This window comes from Miniopterus schreibersii, assembly GCF_964146895.1.
Source record: "Miniopterus schreibersii genome assembly, chromosome: 5".
Classification (NCBI taxonomy): Eukaryota; Metazoa; Chordata; class Mammalia; order Chiroptera; family Miniopteridae; genus Miniopterus; species Miniopterus schreibersii.
Genome location: NC_138106.1, coordinates 74,969,475 through 74,990,844, shown reverse-complemented (window position 1 = coordinate 74,990,844; position 21,370 = coordinate 74,969,475). Strand labels below are relative to the sequence as shown.

General features: G+C 39.2%; 2 protein-coding genes across 3 annotated transcripts in view; one reads left to right on the top strand and one right to left on the bottom strand.

Moving 5' to 3' along the window:
* The window catches only part of GBE1 (1,4-alpha-glucan branching enzyme 1), a 258,450-nt gene extending 245,447 nt beyond the window's left edge, over positions 1–13,003 (bottom strand). The window contains exon 1 of the mRNA XM_081137631.1: positions 12,596–13,003. Coding sequence (XP_080993757.1) covers positions 12,596–12,720 — 125 coding nt within the window. The 5' untranslated portion in view covers positions 12,721–13,003. The remainder of the gene's footprint in view (positions 1–12,595) is intronic.
* Positions 12,511–21,370, top strand: part of LOC308557294 (uncharacterized protein) — a 30,367-nt gene continuing 21,507 nt past the window's right edge. For both annotated transcript variants that reach the window (XM_081137633.1, XM_081137634.1), the window contains exons 1-2: positions 12,511–12,627; positions 19,355–19,401. In XM_081137633.1, the coding sequence (XP_080993759.1) occupies positions 12,553–12,627; positions 19,355–19,401 (122 nt within the window). In that variant the 5' untranslated portion in view covers positions 12,511–12,552. The remainder of the gene's footprint in view (positions 12,628–19,354; positions 19,402–21,370) is intronic.

The following is a 21,370-nucleotide window of genomic DNA, read 5'->3' as shown; positions in this document are numbered from 1 at the left end:
TAATCCCTAGTTAACTATACATTAGTATATGAGGATTGTTTTCAAAAAATCAGAACATACACTTATCAATATTTACAGAATAAAATTTGGCCCATTACTAAACTCAGTTTTGAATTGAGGTTGGAACCTGCCATGACTTGCTGCTAATCGAAATACTATCTGTGAAACAGCAACATCAGCACCACCTGGGAGCTTCCTAGAAATGCAGCTCTCAGATATAAAATGACAAATATATAAGTTGTAACAATAACTATTATTATTGTGATGATAATTAATTATCAGTAAATTGGCAGAAGTCTTTTGGATGTTGGTGTCTCACATTCATCATAGTGAGTAACCACTGTAAAATAAACAAAACCTCAAAAATTCCTCTTTACTTTTCTGCTTAACGGCGGGTAAATTTTTAGCATCTTACAAATTTTACGAATTTTGCCAAATATATGTACTAATAACTTTCATCTCTGAACATCTAACTAATTTCTGTTTGGAAATTGACATGATCTGATTTCTAATAATAGCACAGTGAATCCTAACCAACATCAAAGTAAATATTAAGATTGAAATAAACCAAAGGCTAATTTTAGTTAGATAAAAAGCAATCTTAGGAAATATTAACATTACCTTAGTTAAGATTTAAAAATTTTTGGAGACTTACTTGTCACTTAAGTAAACACACAAAACAAATGAGAATTGTGGGGTTTTTAAATTAAATTTATTGGGGTGACAGTGGTTAATAAGATTATGTATGTTTCAAGGGTACAATTTTATGATGCGTCATCTGAATATTACATTGTGTGTTTACCACCCAAAGTCAGATCTTTTGTCACCATATATCAACCCCTTTTACCTTTTACTACCTCTCCCCCGGCCTTCTTCTTTCTGGTAACCACCAGACTGTTGTCTGTGTCTATGACTTTTTGTCTGTCTTGTTTGTTCATTGGTTGCTTTCAGTTTTATATCCCACATATGAGTGAAATCACATGGTTCTTAACTTTTTCTGTCTGACATCTCGCTTAGCATAAAATTCTCAAGATCCATCCATGGTTTCACAAATGGCAGTATTTCATCTTTTCTTATGATTTAGCAGTATCCCATTGTATATATGTTTAAAAACACTATTATTTATGATGTAGAACTGAAGAATATATGATACTGACAAATGAGTGAGTTCTAAGTATAAGACATGAAATAAGAAAAAAAACTAAAAAGTCTAATTAAAATTACAAGTTCAACCTATATAGATTAAACATCTACATTTGTTTGGAATATAAGTCAGCAAAGTAATTTTATGACATAAAAGAAAAAATGTGAAAATTAAAAACTGAAAAAAAACTCTAACATGAGGTAAGTACTTGGGAATAAATTATAGTATATCTCACAAATTATTTTTCCCGTTTTATAAGGTTTGGGGCTGCCTATGATAATCGAAAGTTAAAGGTATCTTAGAAATAAGAAAACTGACAAGCTAATTAGTTCCCATTTCTTCCAATAATCTATTATATAAAAATTGTCATCATTTATATATTTGAGTGACCTGACTAAAGACTAATTTATTTTTAGTCAGGTGGTTTCCCAATACAAGTCTATCAATTCAAGATCTTAAAAATAAAGTATTAAACTTCCAGTGATAAGACAGATAAGCACCAGGGATGACCACCTAACACTGTTGTGTGACATACAAGGATGTCATTAAGAGAGTAAATCCTGAGTTCTCATCAAAAGGAGAATTTTCAGGAAGATAGATGTTAGCTAAACCTGTTGTGATCATATAAATCAAACCATCATCCTGTACTCCCTAAAGTTACACAGTAATTTCTCAATAAATGTATCATATGTGTCCTCCAGCAATAAAATAAACCTCAACCTAAACCTCAAACCTTATGTAAAAAGTAACTCAAAATGGGTCATAGACTTAAATGTAAAAGGTAAAACAATAAAACTTCTAGAAGAAAACATTAGAGGAAGTCTTCAGATCCTAGAACTACACAGAGAGCTCTTACACATGACAACGAAAGCACGATCCATACAGCAACAAAATCAATAAATTCCACTTCATCAAAATTAAAAACTTTTGTTCTGTAAAAGACCCTGTTTAGAAAATGAAAAGGCAAGCTACAGATTAAAAGAAATACTTGCAAAACAAGTGTCTGACAAAGGACTTGTCGTAGAATATATAAAGAAGTCTCAAAACTCAAAGATAAAAAATTAATCCAGTTAAAAAGTGGACAAAAGACGTTTCACCAGAGGATATATAAGTAGCAAATAACACTTTAAAGATTTTCAATAAAACTAGCTATTAGAAAAAGGCAAATTCAAATCACGACGATATATCACTACACACCTATTAAAACAGCTAACAGTAAAAAATTGACAAAACCAAATGCTGGCAAGAATGCAGATAAATGGGACCCCCATACACTTCTGGTCAGGATGCAAATGGTACAGACACTATGAGAAATAGTTTGTCAATTTCTTATAAAACAAAACACACATTTGCCATATAATCCAGCAATCAAACACTGTAGGCATTTCTCCCTAGAAATAAAATTCAGACATAATTATTCACAGCTTAGCTTTATGGCAATACTTTTAAGAGCCAAAAACTAGACCCAATCCAACAGGTGACTGGATAAACTGTGGTACATCTATACAATGAAATACTATGTAGCAACAGATCTCAAAGGCATTAGGCTGCCAAAGTGTAGGGGTGGAGGGAGAGGGGATAGTATAAATATTAAGGAGTGAGTTCCCTGTTGGTGATGGGATAGTTACGTAGCTTCGTTGTGGTGGTGGTGAATAACATCTACCAGTGATAAAACTGCAAAGAAGTATACACACAAACAAGACCATGTAAAAACTGGTGAAATCTGAATGAGGTCTGTATATTTTACCAATGTCAATTTCCTGGTTTGGTAGTGTAATATATGTAGTTAAGCAAGATATTACCATTGGGCAACACTAGCGAATGGTACAGAAGCCTGCTGAAGCCTTCTTTGTGCTATTTTGGCAACTTCCTGTGATTATTTCAAAATATAATTTGTCCTTTAAAACTCCAGTCGAACACAATTTACAATTCTCTTAAATTGATGATATTTTTAATGTCCTCTAACTTTAAAGGTACTTTGAACCTGCTATAGCAGTACTTCCTGCTTATGTGTTATATCTGCGAGCAGAGGTTTACTTAATATGCAGAGACAGCATATAGTTTTCAATAAAAGGTACTTTATGGAAGTGCAGCAAAAAGAGAACAGTTAATTTCACCATAGTCCTATCACTAGCAAGTACAACTTAAAACAACAAAGCAACACTGCCCGTTGAAATGATCAAGAGAATGGAAGGCTTGCATTTGTTAAAAAAAAAAAAAAATTTAAAACACAAATAAGCAAACATAAATATCAGATTTTTAATGCAGAAAGAGCTGAAAAAAAAAGCATAGAAGTGACAAACCATAAACTAGTTTTTTGTTTGTTTGTTTAAATATATCTTTATTGATTTCAGAGAGAGGAAAGGAGAGGGAGAGAGAGAGAGAAACATCAATGATGAGAGAGTCATTGATCGAGCCTACAACCCGGGCATGTTCCCTGACCGGGAATCGAACCCCGATCGCCTGGATCCTAGGTCGACGCTCAACCGCTAAGCCACGCCCGGCCGGGCTAAACTAGTTTCTGAACCTCCAGAATCTGACATTAGTTACTCATAATTCCAATTCTTCAATTAGTAGTACAGAATGATCATGGATAATAGGCCAATAACCTCTTAGCAAAAAATACATATGTACCTGTGTGTGTGTGTGTGTGTGTGTGTGTGTGTGTGTGTGTGTATGAACCCAAATCATTGATCTTCTATTCTGACATCAAAAAGGAATTTCATTCTTCCACAAATTGCTCTTTAGTGCTATTGAGGAAAAGCAAACAGTAAACATACCTATAATGACAAAATCCTTTATTTATATGAAAAGTCTGTGGTAAGTATACTGTGAGGAACAATAGTTCCACATCTTAAGTTTTAAAAACAAAAGCACAGAAAGGTATAATGCTAAAGCCCTCATAAGCTTGTTATGTTATCAGATAACAAAAGACAGAGTGTTTTACGGATTGGGCACATATTAACTGGCATCTTTGATTTAGTTGTTCTTCCTAAACACTATATTCTCCAAATAACTTAATAAATCAGATTGTTTTTTTAATGAACCCAGAGGACATAAATAATTATTAGTCACTAATTATCTAATTTCTTCTAAAAACACTCATATTTTTTAAGATTAAAATATCTATGAAATGAAAAAGAGAAGATGGTGGTGCTCCCAAATTGTGGGGCCCCCAAGATGTGGGGTCAGGTGACTGAGGAGACAGATCAGCTCATTTTGGCCCAAATCAACCAAAAGTTCTTCTATTTCCCCCCAAAAAAGAGTCCAGAAAAATAGTCAGGTCTAGTAAAGAGAAAGCCGTGACCCAGGGGCTGGTGATATTGAAGGATATGGCTGCAGACTTCTCTCCTTCTCTTGGAAGTTGAGGACCTACACGGTCTCACTAGGACTTTTCATCTTTAGCCAGATGTAGTCTCTTCTTTGAAGCAAGGGAAAGAGCCCTGGGAAGCTGTGATGATGGGGCAAAAGGACATTTGTCATATGTGTGTGCAACTAAGCACCTTGATTATCCAGGCTCACTTTCAGCTAAGAATGACCATGGCACAGTTCTGGTCAGTAATTTGCAAATTTAAAAAATTAGATGGAGTTTACAGGAAAATTAATACATGCTCAGCTAAAATGGACATAGTGAGCTGGCACATGCTCCTAGATTGTAACCTGCCACCTTCTAAGAATAAGAAAAAAGACCATAAACTAAGGATAGTAAAGCTGAAAGATAAAGAATGATGGGTCCATGCTAAGAACCAAATAACTCCCCTTCACTTTCTTTGTGAAAATACAAACCACTATTTTCAGTAACTCAGTTTGTGGGTTTGTCTGTTAATTGAGGGTATGCTGGGTTTTCTGTTACACAGACCTAAATGCATAAGAGATTTTATCATGTTCCTGTAACAAAAGACATTATCTGTATCATGCAGTTATTCATAATTAAATACAAATTATGGCTAAGTTGCTTTATCATTTATGAAAATAAAAATAAATTAGATTGATAATATTAACATATTATTTCATTGGTTAAAAAATATTTAATTCACATTTGCTACATATTTGCAAACTTCAAGGTTACCTATACACGAAGTATATTTGTAGACTTCGTTTCTGATTATCATATTTTACATTACAGTCCAAGAGTCCATACCCAAATATTGTGTCTCATTATAATTTATTGTTTAATGGATCTACTAAAATGCACATGAATATTCCATTCCTTTGTATTGTGCATCTTATTGCAAAATCACACATATTGAAAACAATTGAACTCATCAAATGAAAAACAGAAAAAAGAAACAAGGCAAGACATAGGCTTTCATTTATTTCCTTATTAACACATTATATGTTCAGACTCCAATGGCTAATTCTTTCATTTTCAAACTTTTAAGCTGCTATTATATATTTTTTTCTTCTTACTTTCAAAGTTATTCCTGCTATTAGTAAACTCGCTCTGACCATTCCTCCAACCATCTAGAGTTCAAGAGGAAGAAAATCCCTGCAGCTGTTTGATGCCCGAGAATATGAACACTTAGCTGATAGATGAAAGAAGAGAAAAAGGCAGAAAAGGAAGATCAAGGGAAGAGTGATCTGGAGTTTCTGCAGGCTACCATTTACCTCTCTCAATAAAAGGAGCTGTGCTCATTACATCCTGGACTCATCTTGCCTTCAGCTTATAGCACACTGGCAATTGCCTTATCATTTCCTCTCCAAATTAAGGATCAAAGTTTAAACATATTATTTTCCTTCTCTATTAGATTATGATTAAAATTACCACCTCCTCACCCCATTCACACAATCGCTCTACTGTGAAAAAGAAGGAACCCCCTAAAGTAAAGATGCCATTAACCAGCAAAAGGAAGAGTTGAAGGAAATTTCTGGTCACATTATTTATCTGATAGTTGGTTTCAGGATGCAGCATTAAAGAAGCTAACAATAAGGAAATCTTCTGAAAATAATATTCTAGTAAACATTTAGGACGGAAAGATAGTCTGCTAATATTACTATCATCATTAAATGACTGTTAATTATTTACTGAGCATCTTTACATATATTCCCAGTCCTCAAGACACCCCTACCAGGTGGGTCCCATCCATATTTTACAGAAGAAGAAACTGAGGTTCACAGAGGTTGATTAATTTTCTTTTGAACTCAAACTATTTAGCACTTACAAGAGTTGAAATTCAAGCCTTATGTTGTTCTTGTACTTGGAACATGGTCAAAGCAATAATTTTATATATTTTTTTCAATATACATGTGAAGAAACAATTTAGAATCTAAATTATTTCATCACTTAAACATCAAAAATCAATCAAGTTTCACAAGTTAGTCACCATAACTTAAACAATGTCAAATAAACTAAATAAACTGCAATGGAATTATATAAAAAATTACTGAATGTACATTGTATAACAACATGTTCAATGTGGAGTATTATCTTTTGTCAATATACTGAATTCCTGTTACCCTAAACACAAAAGAGAATAGGGCTGCTTTTGGATATTAAACACAAAAGAACCCTGGATTCAAAGCAGTGGTGAGCATCTACTGATGAGCAGACATCACCACAAGAAGAAAATCTATTCTTTAGTAAAAATTACGCTCACTTTAGAGTGAAAGGTACCTGGTAGCAGCAATTCTCTCCAATGAAAATACTTTTATTTTGTTTTAGTATCTATAAATGCATAATTAAAGTTTAATACATGCTTTAAATTAACAGCATGATATACTTATCAGTCTAAAACTATAGCATATTTCACAGGGACTATTATTGCACTGATGAACTAGGGCCAGCTTCACAGGAGCTGAACAGAATTCTCTAAGAACTTACCACATAAAGCAGTGATTTTCAACCTTTTTCATCTCCTGGCACACATAAACTAATTACTAAAATTCTGCAACACACCAAAAAAATATATTATATTTTTTGCCAATCCAACAACAAAAAAATGTATAATTTTGATTTGATTTACAAAAAATAATAATAATAGTAATTACCTACCCTTTTTGCTCCTTTTTAAAAAACCAGGTGCCTATACTTGTATATAAGGATTTCTGGTACCAAGTATTAACTGATGAGACACAATGTTATTATGCAACCTGACCAATAAGATGCAATTTTATTATATGACCTACATATTTATGGTTCGAGACACAGCATTCACACTGGATGGCTATTGTTGTGTTGGCTGTTGTCATTTTTTTATTTGTCAACCGAAGGGAAAAGGGGTCAGTGCCTCTGACTAGTCAGGTACTGCATGTTTTAAAAATCCTTTCAGCACAGCGATTGAAAATCGCTGACTTAAAGTGTCACTTCTCAGGAGGTAGTGCAGCAGATGCCAGAGCCTAAACAAAACCAAAATGCTCCATCAAGTCATTTTAGGGCACTGTGAAAATCAGAAGAAGTCACAGCCCCTTGCCCATCACTACAGAGCATTCAGGAGTGACTCCCGAGTTAGTACAGATCTCAGCTGCAAAGGGCAAATACATCTACTAGTGCAAAAGAGCAGGCCAGGTGCATCTTGCAATCTTCGCATTCTTCCCTGACTTCTAGAATCATTGACATCTAACTTTCTTCAGAGCCCACAACTTAGCCAGGCACTAAGGAAAAAAAAAGTGCACCATTTAGCTATGATATAAAACGTCTGCGCTGTGAGAATACGTATTTGGTGTGATTACTGAGAACACCAAGTCCAAACTATTTTCCAATTCTGATTAGATACCAATGTAAAAGCGACTTTTATTTCTAACAAAATAGAGATGTTCACTGTAATTATAGTACTTAACACACTTGGGCTCACAAAAACCTCTCCTCCCATTCTTGGGCACTCAATTTGACCTGAGGCTCTCTCAAGCTGTGTATTCCTTCAGTGATTAAACCTCTAGTCTCTGTGGGGTATGGAAGGATCTAATTAACAATGATTTTCTTGATTTTCTCTGGTTATCTTTAGCTCTTTATTTGAACATATATTCCCCTTCCCCAGACTGTCACACATAACCTCTTGGTAATTACTGCTTCTTCTCTTTCCAGCCACCCTAGCATCTCCAACATCTTTAGCTTCAGGTGAGTTGACCTAGGACTCAATAGCATGGAAAAGAGAAAGGGTCAAAAGACATTCATTCGGTCATTTGTTCATTCAAATATTACACTGCTCCCTCTAAGCCAGGTATGGTTCTAGACACTGAGAATACAGCAGTGAGCAAACAATAAAGGGCCCACCCACAAGAGCAAACTAGTGGAGAACACAAGAGAGCGGAAAGGCAACTAACTACATTGCAGTGGATGGTCACCCTTAGGATGGGGTGTTCAACTTGGTAGACGAGCTGTGGGAAGAAGGTTTAACAATGGGGAGAAGTTAGGGAAGGCAAGTAACAAATCCTAAGCTGTGTCCTGCAGCATATATAGAAACTTATCAGATACAAGCAGAAGGAACAGCATGCACAAAAGCGTAGCTACAAGAACAAAGCATGTGGCATCCAAGACAGTATAACATTCTGGAACACTTCAAACTGGTATTCTTTAAAATATTTGTTAAAGATATATTTTACAGGTTAGAGGAAAATTATTTTCTATGAATAAAAATTAAACCAAGGGTTCACTTATTAATTCATTTCTAGTAAACTCAAAGAGTCACTCTTCTAATAAAGGGTACAAAATGCTCTATTTCTCGATCTCTCTCACCTTTTATTCAGTGGCTTTGCTAGGCCCCTAACTTCTCGTGAGCCTACACAAAATAAGAAATGAAAATCTTCAATATTTAAGAAAGAACTACATCTATAAAGTGAATATCATGTTTCACATTTATTCTAGTGATATTTTAGTGTCCCTTACAGAACGGACCTTGGGCATCCCATCTACCTCTCTACCCTTAGGCTCCCTCTGATTAGTTGGTACAGGGTGAAAGGGAGAGCCCAAAGATGAGGCTAAAAATGTAGATAGGAATCAGACAATACAGAATCTTGTAAGTCATGAGGTGTCCACACTATACCTTAAGAGCCATGGGCATTGTTGAGAAGATCTGAAAAGGGGAAACTGTTATGAGGCTGTTTTTGTAATTCAGATGAGAGATGCTAGTAATTTAAGCAAGATGAAAACAGTAGAAACAGAGTGGAACATACTTGAAAAACAGAGGCCATAACTGACTAGACTTGGAGGTAATGGAAAAGGAGGGGAAAAGAGTAATTAAGGATAATTCTTAAGTTTTAGACTTGAGTAGTTAATAGATAAAGATACCACACACTGAGATAGAGTATAAAGGGACGAACTGGTTTGGTATTAAAAAAAAACAACAAAAAAACACATAAATTCAGTTTTATACATGTTGAGTATTATTCGTATAGGACATCAAAATGAAGATATTTATAAGTATGCCTGAGACCAGGAGAAAGATTTGGGGTGACGACAGGCATGGGCAGCCTGAGTACACAGATAGAATCCACGAGATAAGTGAGAATGCTAGGAAAAGTACATAAAGTAGAAATACATATAAAAGTAGCTAGGGAAGGCCCTGAGAACCTCCTATATTAAATGGTCAGTAAAAGGCTGAGAAGAAACCACCAGATACAATGGAAGAAAAGCAAGAGCCGCAGTATCATGGCTTCGAGGATCCAAGGAAGATTAATCCCAGCTGCAGCAGCTATGTCAACTGAAGCCAGTCACCAAATCTCAGGTTCCTCATCTATAAAACAGGGGAAAAAAAAGAAATGCCCACACTTCCTACCTTGTGATTTTGTTATGAGGATTAAGTTAAATTCCATAATGTATGTAAAAGTATTATAGAAACTTCATATAAACTTTAAACATTAAAATGTTATTGCAACTGTGTTGTTTTTCAAGCTGTTCAAGGATGTCAATTCTCTCTTCCACTCACATGGCTCAGAAGTCACATTTGACTTGCACTGGCCAATATACCAGCAGAAGTGACACAGGCAAAAGGTGTAAAAAACAGTGCATAGTTCAACATGTTCTCTGTGCCTTGCCACTGACACTGCAAAGACATGTTTCAAAACAAAGCCACCGTCAGCATTGATCCTTGAGTGACTGCCATGAGGAGAGCCCTCCAGATGACTCACGTTGGCATGTTATATGTAGACAATTACATGTTGTTGTTTTAAACAGGCAAGTGTTGGAATTATGATCACAGCAATTAATTGTGAGTATAAACAACAGGTGGAAAAACAAAGAGAGAGAGAGAGAGAGAGGAAAATCCCATCTCAGGTAGTAATCACTGAGACATCATAGGGCCTGTCACTTACTCTAACGTACTAATTTTTACGGCACAGAGTAATTCACTAATCCTCACACTTGGTTCGGCATTCTTACAGTTACAGTAAAGGTAAATAACAACAAATGTACATAACAGAATTTCTAATGAAGGTACGTTGGTTGAGGAAGAATGAGACAGTCCACCAATACCTCTCACCTCACAATTCTTATATATTGTTGTTTGTACTCCAAATTTTCTTAAATTCTTAGCATACTTTGCACCTAAATGCTTGACTGGTTGTATATTTGTGTTAGGCCAAAGGCACACTGCCCAGGTGAGTTATTAGAAATAAATAAGAAAAGTAACCAGGACGCAACGTTATGAAGAATTGTTTATTCTTCAAATGTTAACAGTAAAAGTTACTGCTGCCAAATGCCTAATAACTATTTGATATGCCTAAATGGACCGTGTGTGCTGGAAAATGGCAATTAGTCAGAACCAAGGCCAGAAGTAGAATCCAGGTCAGAGTGAGGCACAAGGGCCCATTGGACCAGCCTTCTCACCAAGAATACTAAATTACCCCCACTTCTTTATTCTGACCTTGGCCCCTCTCATTAGCTTTGACAAACCATGAAAGAGGATCATAATTGCTTCAATCCTAATAGAGTTGAAGTGAATTACATGAAATAGTTAACAAGGGATGTTTGTCTGCTTGTAATCATCTTTTTTTAAAGGGTGGAGGACAGGACACGTGGACAAAACATTTCCACAACTCTTAGAAATGTCTTAACCGTTATTCTACAAAGCATAGTGTCATCATTAATAAGCACATCAAAAAAGTCTGACCACCACCTTTTGCTCTAAAATTTTTGACAATTTCTAAATCCAATCCAATCCTGAACTATGAAGATTATGAACTGTTTCTTTGAATGCAATATTGTAATCACTGAAAGCAATTTCACAAGGATGCTACCCATATGGCTTATATAAGGGCCCAATCATCTGATTAACTAAGCATCAGCTCAAGGTGACTACTCTGAAAAAGGCTCATTCATTAAGATATAAGCTCTGGAATGAGATGTTGTATTCAACTTTGTGTCCCTTGGGAATTCCTAAATGAACAGCTGCTGAATTGAATGCAGGTAATAAGTGACAAAGTAAGGTCACAAACTTAAGATTTTTTATTTTTTTTTCAAATTCCTTACCAACTGTGTTTCATTACCCCCAATGCTGCTTCTTGCCCTTAACAAGCTAGATGTTTTCTGTTTCTTGAAAATTTGACTATGTACATTCTGTCGCCAAAACTGTTTTCATTCTCTAGGGGCTCGGCTACAAGGGCAGAAACCATTCAATCACAATGTGCTTATCTCATAAATGTAACTACTATAACTAGTATAACTATTATGAGCTTTAAAACTATACTTTTAAGTTCAGCTGACTACTAGCATTATTATCCCAGCCACTCAAGTTGTACTGACCCAGTTTACTACAGCCTAAGAGAAGCTAAAGCGCCCCGAATCGGCCGCTAGAAGTCTGGCCTTCGTCGCCTCTGTCCCTCTCCTGGGCGGCAGTGCCAGGCACAGGCCGTTCACCCACCGCGCGCGGTCACTCAGCACCGGGAAGGGAGGCCTGGGCTGCATCTGCTCCGAGAGCGGGGGTGTAGTCACACGGAAAGAACGAGAGCAGCCACAAAGAATGCGGTTAGATATAAAAATCACAATACTCGCTATGAAATAAACGAGAACAATTTTAAAGCGCAACGCCACACGCGGGGCGTCACGCACCCGCTAATTCCCGGGATGCCCGCGGGCACGGGAAGGTCGGGAAACCCGCAGCGGCGCCGCCTCCCTCCCCCCCGCCGCAGGGCAGCGGCGGAAACCGCACCGGGCGCCGCGGCACGTACTCAATGGCGCAACGCCACCGACTCCGGGGGCGACGGGAAGAGAACCGCGAAGCCCGCGCTTCTGCGTGTAGCCGGGAACCAGAGTCGCCCACCCGCCCCCGGACGTCACGGGGGCTACTCGGCAGAATCAGCCCGCGCCCACCCCCAGAAGGTGCTGCCCCGCAGGGCCGGGGGCGGGGCGGGGGGCGGGGCCGGCGGGGCGGGGCCGGGCCAGGCGGGCCGGCGGGGGGCGGGGCCCGGCGCCCGGGAGCCCGGGGCAGGCCGCCGCCCGGAGCCTGCGCGGGAGGCCGGCGGCGCTGCTCGGAGGAATGGGGGGGCTGGGCGGGAGACCCCGACGGAGCCGGGCGGTACCTGCGCTGGAAGTCCTGGGCGAAGGGCTTCAGGTACGGGTCCACCTCCAGAAGTCTGGACAGCTCGGGCACGTCCGCCAGGGCCGCGGCCAGCGCCGCCTCGGAGCTGTCGCCCGGAGCCGCCATCTTCCGCCGCAGCCCGAGTAGCCGAGGCCCGAGCGGGTCGAGCGGAGCCCGAGCGGGATCGGGCGCCGGAGCCGCGAGGGAAGCGGCGAGGGCGGAGCCGCGGGACGCTGAGGGCAGACGCGGGCCGGGCCCTTTATAGCCCGGGCGCGGCCGCCTGCCCCCCGCCCCCGCCCCCCGCCGGCGGGGAGGAGCGGGACTCGGGGTTACTCGGGGGCGCACGTCCGAGCGGGAGGAGACGCCTGGGAGCCGCCGTGCCCCGCGCGGCTCACCTGGAGGCCGCCCTGCCCTCCCCCAACTCCCTGCCCCGCCGGCCGGCACCCCGGGGGAGGCGGGTCCGAGCGGCCCGAACTCAGCCTGACCCTCCGCTACCCCGACGGCCTTGGCTGCGAACAAACCCCCGCGTTTCTTTCAGCAACTCGCCCCGCCGCATGCCCTCCAGATGGACGGATAGTTTTCCTGAAAGGGAACTTCTCCGAGTTATTAGAACTTACTCCTATTAGGCGGTGTGTCAGCTGAAGGAAATGCACGGTGCGGGCAGAGCCGAGTGTAGGCGCAGCCATGGGGGTGGGACCCAGTGCCGCTTCCCGACCGGGCTCGGCCGGGTCTGGCCGGCTCCTCAGTTTACCCACGAGGCAGGTCCTGGAGTCGCCCCGGGGCTCCCGGGGTGCGGTAGTGCTCTCGGGGTTACCGAAGGCTGAGGACTGAAACCACGGCAAGAACTTGTCTCATTCCCGTATCTTAGAAACGGGGGGGTGGGGGGGTCTTTTGCTTATAATTGTAACAAACTGTTAAAATGAAAAGCAAGTGGAGACCAGCTTTGACAGTTCCCTGAGCAGACACAACCAATTCAGCCATCCAAGCAAAGCCTAATTTAGCCCACACTGCAGGAGTCGCTTGACTCGTGTCATTTTTTTGCTATGCCGTTGGAAGTCGTAGGCAGAACTTGAACTGTTGCCCAAGGTTGATAGTCATTGGTTTTACTTAGGCTCTTTCTGGACTTTTGACAAAACTAGCCGAGATGAGAGAAATGGTATAGGGAAGAGCATTAAATTAGAATTCATCCGTGCCACTTATTAAGGAACTGATGATGCAAGAAATTGCTCTCTCTTTTGGCTGAAAAACGGGGACTCTATCGTAGTCTCCCCCACTTGGAACTTACGTTCTTTTATTCCCATTTACTGACTTGCTTCTAGCTCACTGATCATTTTTTAAGAATACAGAATTATATACCAAGAGAACTGGACCCACCAACCCAGGAGTTTCCAATCTGATTTGTTCCTAGAAACTAGACAGGCTTTAGGATATCTGTCCCAGGTAAGACCTGGATGTGGAGAATCCTAGGGGCTGTGGACAAGGAACAGTGTTTATCAGCCACGGTCCTTGAATTTTAAAACATCCACAACTTTTTTTGCAAAAGGGTTAAAAAAGTCTTGAAAGATACCTAGTAACAGGACCTCAAAGTGAAAGACTGGAGGACTTGGACAGCTTTGAGAATGGCATGTCTGATTTTCCGTAAAAATGACAACATGCAAACGTTTGCGAATATAAAACACTGTAAACAACACGTCAAACTCAGAAGCACGATATCCCGTAGACCAACATATCTGTACCTCCAATTCTAAACTTTTCTCAGAAATCCAGGTTCGTGTGGATACCTGCCTACACTAATCTCTACTTAGCTGGCTAAGAGACCTATACCAGCTATCTCCAAAATAGGCCCGAAATCAGTCTTCTCATCCTTTCTGCTAGCCCCTTACACAGGCAGCCTTCATCTCTCACTTGGACTAACGTACCCAACTAGTTTCCCTTCTATTGTCTCTCCTAATCCATTCCGTAGTGTTTCTGAAGTTTTAAGGTGCAGATGAATCACTTGGGGATCTTGTTAAAAGTAGACACTCTTCATCAATTCTGGGGTGAGGCCTCAGATTCTGCAGTTTTAAAAAGGTCAGAGGTGATGCTGCTGCTGATTGGGGGCACAGTTTGAAGAGTAAAGCTCTACGCAATGAATATAAATCATACAACTTGAATGACATTTCAGTTCACTTGGAGTTAAATACAAGCTTCTTACCATTCCCTAACAAGGTTTGTATAATCTGCTCCTTGACTCCTGGTTCCACCACTTTACTATTCTGTAGTCACACTGGCTATCCTGGACCTTACTGAGTTCTTTGTAGCCTCTGAAACTTCACGTGCCCTTCTCTCTCTTGGGTACCGTCTTTCCTGGGCTCTTCATGCCTGGTTCCTTCCCAGCATTAGAGGTCTCAGCGTAACTGTCAACTTATCTCAGAAGCCTCTGATTTCGCTATCTAAATAGATTCTTTAATATCCTCTTATAGCGCATTCTCTCCTATGCAACAGGTAACAAAATTTAGGTGTTTTCTTTTTGTCTTTTACTTACTGATCTCCCACTTTAGAATATAAACTCCAAGAAAGCAAGGACCCGTTTTATCTAGTTCACTATTAAGCAAGTACTGAAGTTCCATGTGCCAGCCAGTTTCCCAGGTACTGGGAATTAGTGATAAACAATACAAATTTTAATTGTCGTAAAGCTCACAGAAGAGGTAAGTCTGTGAGACAGGGTGTTGGTTTCCCAGGGCTGAAGGGAATAGAGGGTGACTGCTAATAGATACAGGGTTTCTTTTAGGGGTGATGAAAATTTTCTAAAATTGAGTATGCTTATGGTTGCACAACTCTGTGCACAGACGAAAACCTATTGAATTGTACACTTTAAGTGGGTGTGATGTGAATTACAGCTCAGTAAAGCTGTTTAAAGTACAAAAAAATGATTTTTTAAGTATAAATAATATTAAATATATTCTTTAAAACTACAAATCCCTGCCTGTTGAAAATCCTTAAAAGAAAAAAGAAAATGACTAAAAAACCAATGAACTGCAACCAAACTCTAGAGAGAGGTAAAAATGAAGTAACTTTTTAAGTAAAAACCAGTAGTGGTGATAACAGAAAAAGTGGTTCCTGAGGAGCTGAAGGAGAAATTTCAGAAGAGAGTGATAGTAACCATTCTACCTTTAATAATGTCATAGAGGACCAGGTGTTTTGGTTCTTTCAGTCCCCATGGAGTATTTGAGCTCAAGTTTGCCCCATTGTGGTCATAAAGTGGCTCCCACATCTCGAAGCATCACTTCCTCATACAGCCACATCCAAAGGAAAGAAAAATGAGTGCTGCCCTGGCCGGGGTGGCTCGGTTGGTTGAGCACTGTCCCGGTACGCCAAAATGTGGCGGGTTCAATCCCCGGTCGGGCGCCTATGGGAGGCAACTGATCGATGTTTCTCTCCCTCCCCCCCTTCTCTCTCTAAATCAATAAAATAATAAGAAAGAAAAATGAATGTTTATCCTGTGGGTCTTTGCCTAAGGGAAAACTTTTGTTTATATCCCTTTGGCTAAAACTAGGTCACATACCCACCCCTAAACTGACACAGAGGAAAGTGACTACCGTGACTGGTGTCAGTTGTGACTCACTGCTTGAATTGGGGTCACCTTCTCTTATTGCATTGCTGCCCAACTTCTGGGTAAAATGGTGATTCACATGGAAGGAGAGGGATCCCTGATCATGTCTGCCACCCCTTCCTTGGCTGTCCATCCTAGATCCACTCTCCATGAAACTTGCGTGTTGTTAGCCGACTTCTCTCTGTGATTGATTTTCCCATGCTTACAGGGCAAAACCTCAACCTAGAATCAATTAATTTGCCTTCTCCATTCTGTGTCCAGACTGCTGAGGCATACGCACACACAAAGAATCATAACTATAGAAACTAGTGTCACTAAAACCCCTTCCTCATGCCAGGCAACCACAGTTTTGTAGGCTGTACACCGCATGAGGCATGCCCAACCGAGAGGGCAAATGAGGACATTTGCTTCCAGGAAGGAAAACTTTTCCTTCGTACAGAGTTTCCTCTCCCTCATCAAGCTGTGAATCCTTAGGAGTGTGGCCACCCCAAGAAGGCACTTCTTTCTGATCGAAAGGAGGGCACAGTACAGTACGGTCATGCAATGCTAGTAAGGGAGATGCGACCAGAGAAATGAGTCATTAGGCAAACGGTTATTAACACTGAAATTTCTCCTTTGTCTTCTCAGAAACCACTTTTTCCATTATCACCACTACTGGTTTTTACTTAAAAGTTACTTCATTTTTACTTCTCTCTCAAGTTTGGTTGAAGTTTATTGGTTTTACTCATTATTTTTTATTTTTCAGCAGATGGGGATTTGTATTGCTTGCCCTATGACTTTAAGACAGCTATGATGGCACTTGGCAATAGGAATTTTTCAGCTTCCTTATGGGACCACCGTCATATATGTGGTCCATTATTGACCAAAATATCTTTGTGTGGCACATGACCGTATAGGCACTACCTCATTTTATTGTATTTACTCACTTCATATCTTTGTAACACATTTTGGTAATCTCACAATATTTCAAACTTTTTTATTATTATATTTGTTATGGTGACCTGTGGTCAGTAATCTTTGATGTTACCATTGTAATTGTTTTGGGGTGTCACAAACTGTGCTAATATAAGACAGCAAACTTAATAAATGTGTGTGTTCTGGGTGTCCCACTGACAGGACATTCCCTGATCTCTGTCCCTATTCTTGGGCCTCCCTATTTTCTGATACACAACAATATTGAAATTAGGCCAATTAATTACCCTACAATGGCCTGTACATGTTGAAATGAAAGGAAGAGTCTCACCTCTCACACTAAATCGAAAGCTAGAATTTATTAAACATAGTGAGGAAAGCATGTAAAAAGCTGAGATGGGTCCGGCCAGGTGTGGCTCAGCGGTTGAGCATCGACCTAGGATCCAGGAGATAGGGGTTCGATTCCCGGTAAGGGTACATGCCCGGTTTGTGGGCTAGGCAGCCGATCAATGACTCTCTCATCATTGATGTTTCTATCTCTCTCTCCCCCTCCTTTCCTCTCTCTGAAATTAATAAAGATATGTTTAAAAAAAAAAAAAAAGCTGAAGTAGGTCAAAAGCTGGGCCTCTTATGCTGAACAGTTAGCCAGCCAAGAGGTGAATGCAAAGGAAAAAGTACTACTCCATTGAACACTTGAATGATAAGAAAGCAAAACAACCTCATTGACGGTATGGAGAATGTTTTACTGGTCTGGATAAAAGCTGAAACTAGCCACAATATTTCCTTAAGACAAAGCCTAATCCAGAGCAAGTCCTTAACTTCAACTGTATGAAGGCTGAGAGAGGTGAAGCTGCAGAAAGAAAGTCTGAAGCTAGTGGAGGTTGGTTAATGAGGGTTAAGGAAAGCTGACTCCATAAGATAAATGTGCAAAGTGAAGCACCAAGTTTTTCGGAAGAATTACCTAAGACAGTTAATGAAGGTGGCTACACCCAAAACAACAGATTTTCAATGTAAATGAAACAGCCTTATATTGGAAGAAAATGCCACTCGGAATTTCACAGCTAGAGAGAAGTCAGTGCCTAGCTTCAAAGCGTAGAAGGACAGGCTGAATCTCTTGCAGGTGCTAATGCAGCTGGTGACTTTAAGTTGCAGCCAATACTCATTTATCATTCTGAAAATTTTGGGCCCTTAAGAATTACACTGAGTCTATTCTGTCTGTGCTCTAAAAATGGAAGAACAAAGCCTGATGACAGCACATCTGTTTACAACATGGTTCACTGAATATCTTAAGCCCACTCTTGAGACCTACTGCTTAGGAAAAAAGATTCCTTTCAAAATATTACTGTTCATTGACAATGCCCCTAGTCACCCAAGTCTTCTTCTTTAAAAATATACTTTGTAAGGCTACAGCTGCCAGAGATAGTGGTTTTTCTGATGGACATGGACAAAGTAAATTGAGAGTCTTTTGGAAAGGATTCATCACTCCAAATGCCACTAAGAAGATTTGTTATTCATGAGAAGAGATCAAAATATCAACATTAACAGGAGCTTAGGAGAAGCTGATTCAACCTTCATGGATGACTTTGAGGGATTCAAGGACTTCAGTGGAGAAAATAATTGCAGATGTGGTGGAAATAGCAAGAGAACTAGAATTAGAAGTGGAGCCTGAAGATGCGATTGAATTGCTGCAATCTCATGATGAAGTTTTAATGAGTGAAGAGTTGCTTCTTATGGCTCAGCAAAGAAAGTGGTTCATTGAGATAGAATCTAGTCCTGATGAAGATGTTGTGAAGACTGTTGAAATGACAACAAAGTATTTAAAATATTACATAAACTTAGTTGAAAAAACAGCAGCAGGGTTTGAGAGAATTAACTTCAATTTTGAAAGGTGTACTGTGGGTAAAATGCTATAAAACAGCATTTCATGTATCAGAGATATCACTTGTGAAAGGAAGAGACAATGTGGCAAACTACACTGTCTTATTTTAAGAAATTGCCACAGCCACCGTAACCTTCAGCCACCTGATCAGTCAGCAACAATCAACATCAAAGTAGACCCCTACCAGCAAAAAGATTATTACTAGCTGAAGGGTCAAATGTTAGCATTTTTTTAGCAATACAATATTTATAAATTAACGTATGTGCATCTTTTAGACATAATGCTATTGCACAATTAATAGACTATAGTATAGTGTAAACATAACTTCTTTTATGTACTGGGAAACTGAAAAATTCATGTGCCTCACTTTATTGCAGTTTTCCTTATTTTGGTGGTCTGAAACAGAACCCACAGTATCGCCAAGGTATGCTTTTATGGGTAAGTAGCAGCCCTGCCTTAAATCTCTCCCTTGGACACTCCTCCTTCATCATTGTCAAATTCCTGAAAAATTATCCCATTCACTGTTTAAAGCACTGTGGCCTGACTTATGTTCCTACTATAGTTGATTCTTAAACAACAAGGGGGTTAGGGGCACTGACCCTCCACACAGTAGAATATGTGCATATAGCTTTTGACTCCTCCAAAATTAACTACTAATAGCCTACTTTTGACCAAAAGCCTTACTGATAATATAAGCAGTCAACACATATTTTGCAACTTATATGTATTATGTGCTGTATTCTTACAATAAAGTAAGCTAGAGTAAAGTAAATGTTATTAAGAAAATCGTAAATAAAATACATTTACAATATTTACTGAAAAAAATTGACATATAAGTGGACTTGCACAATTCAAATCCATTTTTAAGGGTCAACTGAATATTGAAACCCTTCTTTCCAAGCCACCCAAAACCTAGTTATTAAAGTCGATGGGCAGTTTTAGTTCTTGCCCTGTCTAATCTCTGAAGATCTGAAACTGCTAATCATTTCTTTCTCACCTATTGAGAGAGAAAAAGATAGAAGGTTGTGACAGAATTTGAAGCAATAAACAAAAGTGTGTAGCCACTGTGAGATATGAGAAAGAAAACAAATTAAGGACAAGAAAATCCCTGAACAATGGTGAGAGCAGAGGTGCGGCTGGATAGAAACACCTGAAACAGTGCCACGTGGCCCAACCATTAGTTTTTGTTCAACATTGCTTAATAGGCTGAGTGTGTGAGCTCACAAGATAAATATTAGAATGAGGCTAGAGTTGGAGATTTACAGAATGAGTTGAAGGCCAGTAGGGCAGAGAAACTTGTGCTGGTGGCATGTCACACAAATGCTTAGCCATGGAATTCAGTTAGTATGGGTGGTTAAAGCAATAAAGAAATTAGATCTTTCTTAGTGCTAGATATTGATTTAACAAGGAAAAGAAAAATGAATGGCCAAAAGAAACGTAGTTTTGGTTATGTAAGAACAAGTACTCCAGATCTAGGCTGCCTAAGTTCTAATCAGAGCCCCTCCATGTGTCACCCTGGCAAGTTACTTCACCTCCCTGTACCTTCATTTTCTTAGCTTCAAAGGGTAATAAGGATTCAATTAGAATACTTCATCATTTAATAAGTTCTTAGGATAGTGCCTATCATAAAGTAAACACTATAAAATTAGTTGTTATTATTAATAAATAATGCATTTACTTTAAAAGGAAGATGTGGCTTTTCCACCCCTGGCTCTATAATACACTCAAATTTCTCCAAATTATTATTTAAACTTATTCAGTGATTCTGAATGTGAAATACTTAGACATGGAAGAAACATAAGAATGGGTAATTTTATTTATTTTCTAAACTAAATATTTGAGTGCCTACCTTCCATAAGGCATTATGTTAAAGCATTATTATTATGGTAAAAAGACCTTTGATATAATCCATTAAGATATTCACAATATTAGAAAATTCATAAATAAAAATTTAAACAATGACAGTTCAAAATACTACACAGTTATATTAAAATGATATTTTAAAATGTAATCATATCTTAAAGTATTATTTCTCACTCTCACCTCTTTCCCTCAGTATCTTAGGTATTTTCTTTTTTTGAATAAGTATATATATATATATATATATATATATATATATATATATATATTTAAAGCCATATATAAATTGGCTTTAAATTCTCCATTAAAATGTTCTAAAACTGGAGGAGGCAATCATTTCACAATTCTATCAACTTACCTAAATCACTGAATTATACATTTAAAATAGCTGAATTTTATGTTGTATAAATTATACCTTATAAAGCTAGTTTTACAATTTTTCTTAACATGAGATTGCAACTTAGAATCTCTATTAAAGAGATGGGTCTGATGGCTGACAAGAGTTGGTATCCCAGTCTCCAAACTGACATCCA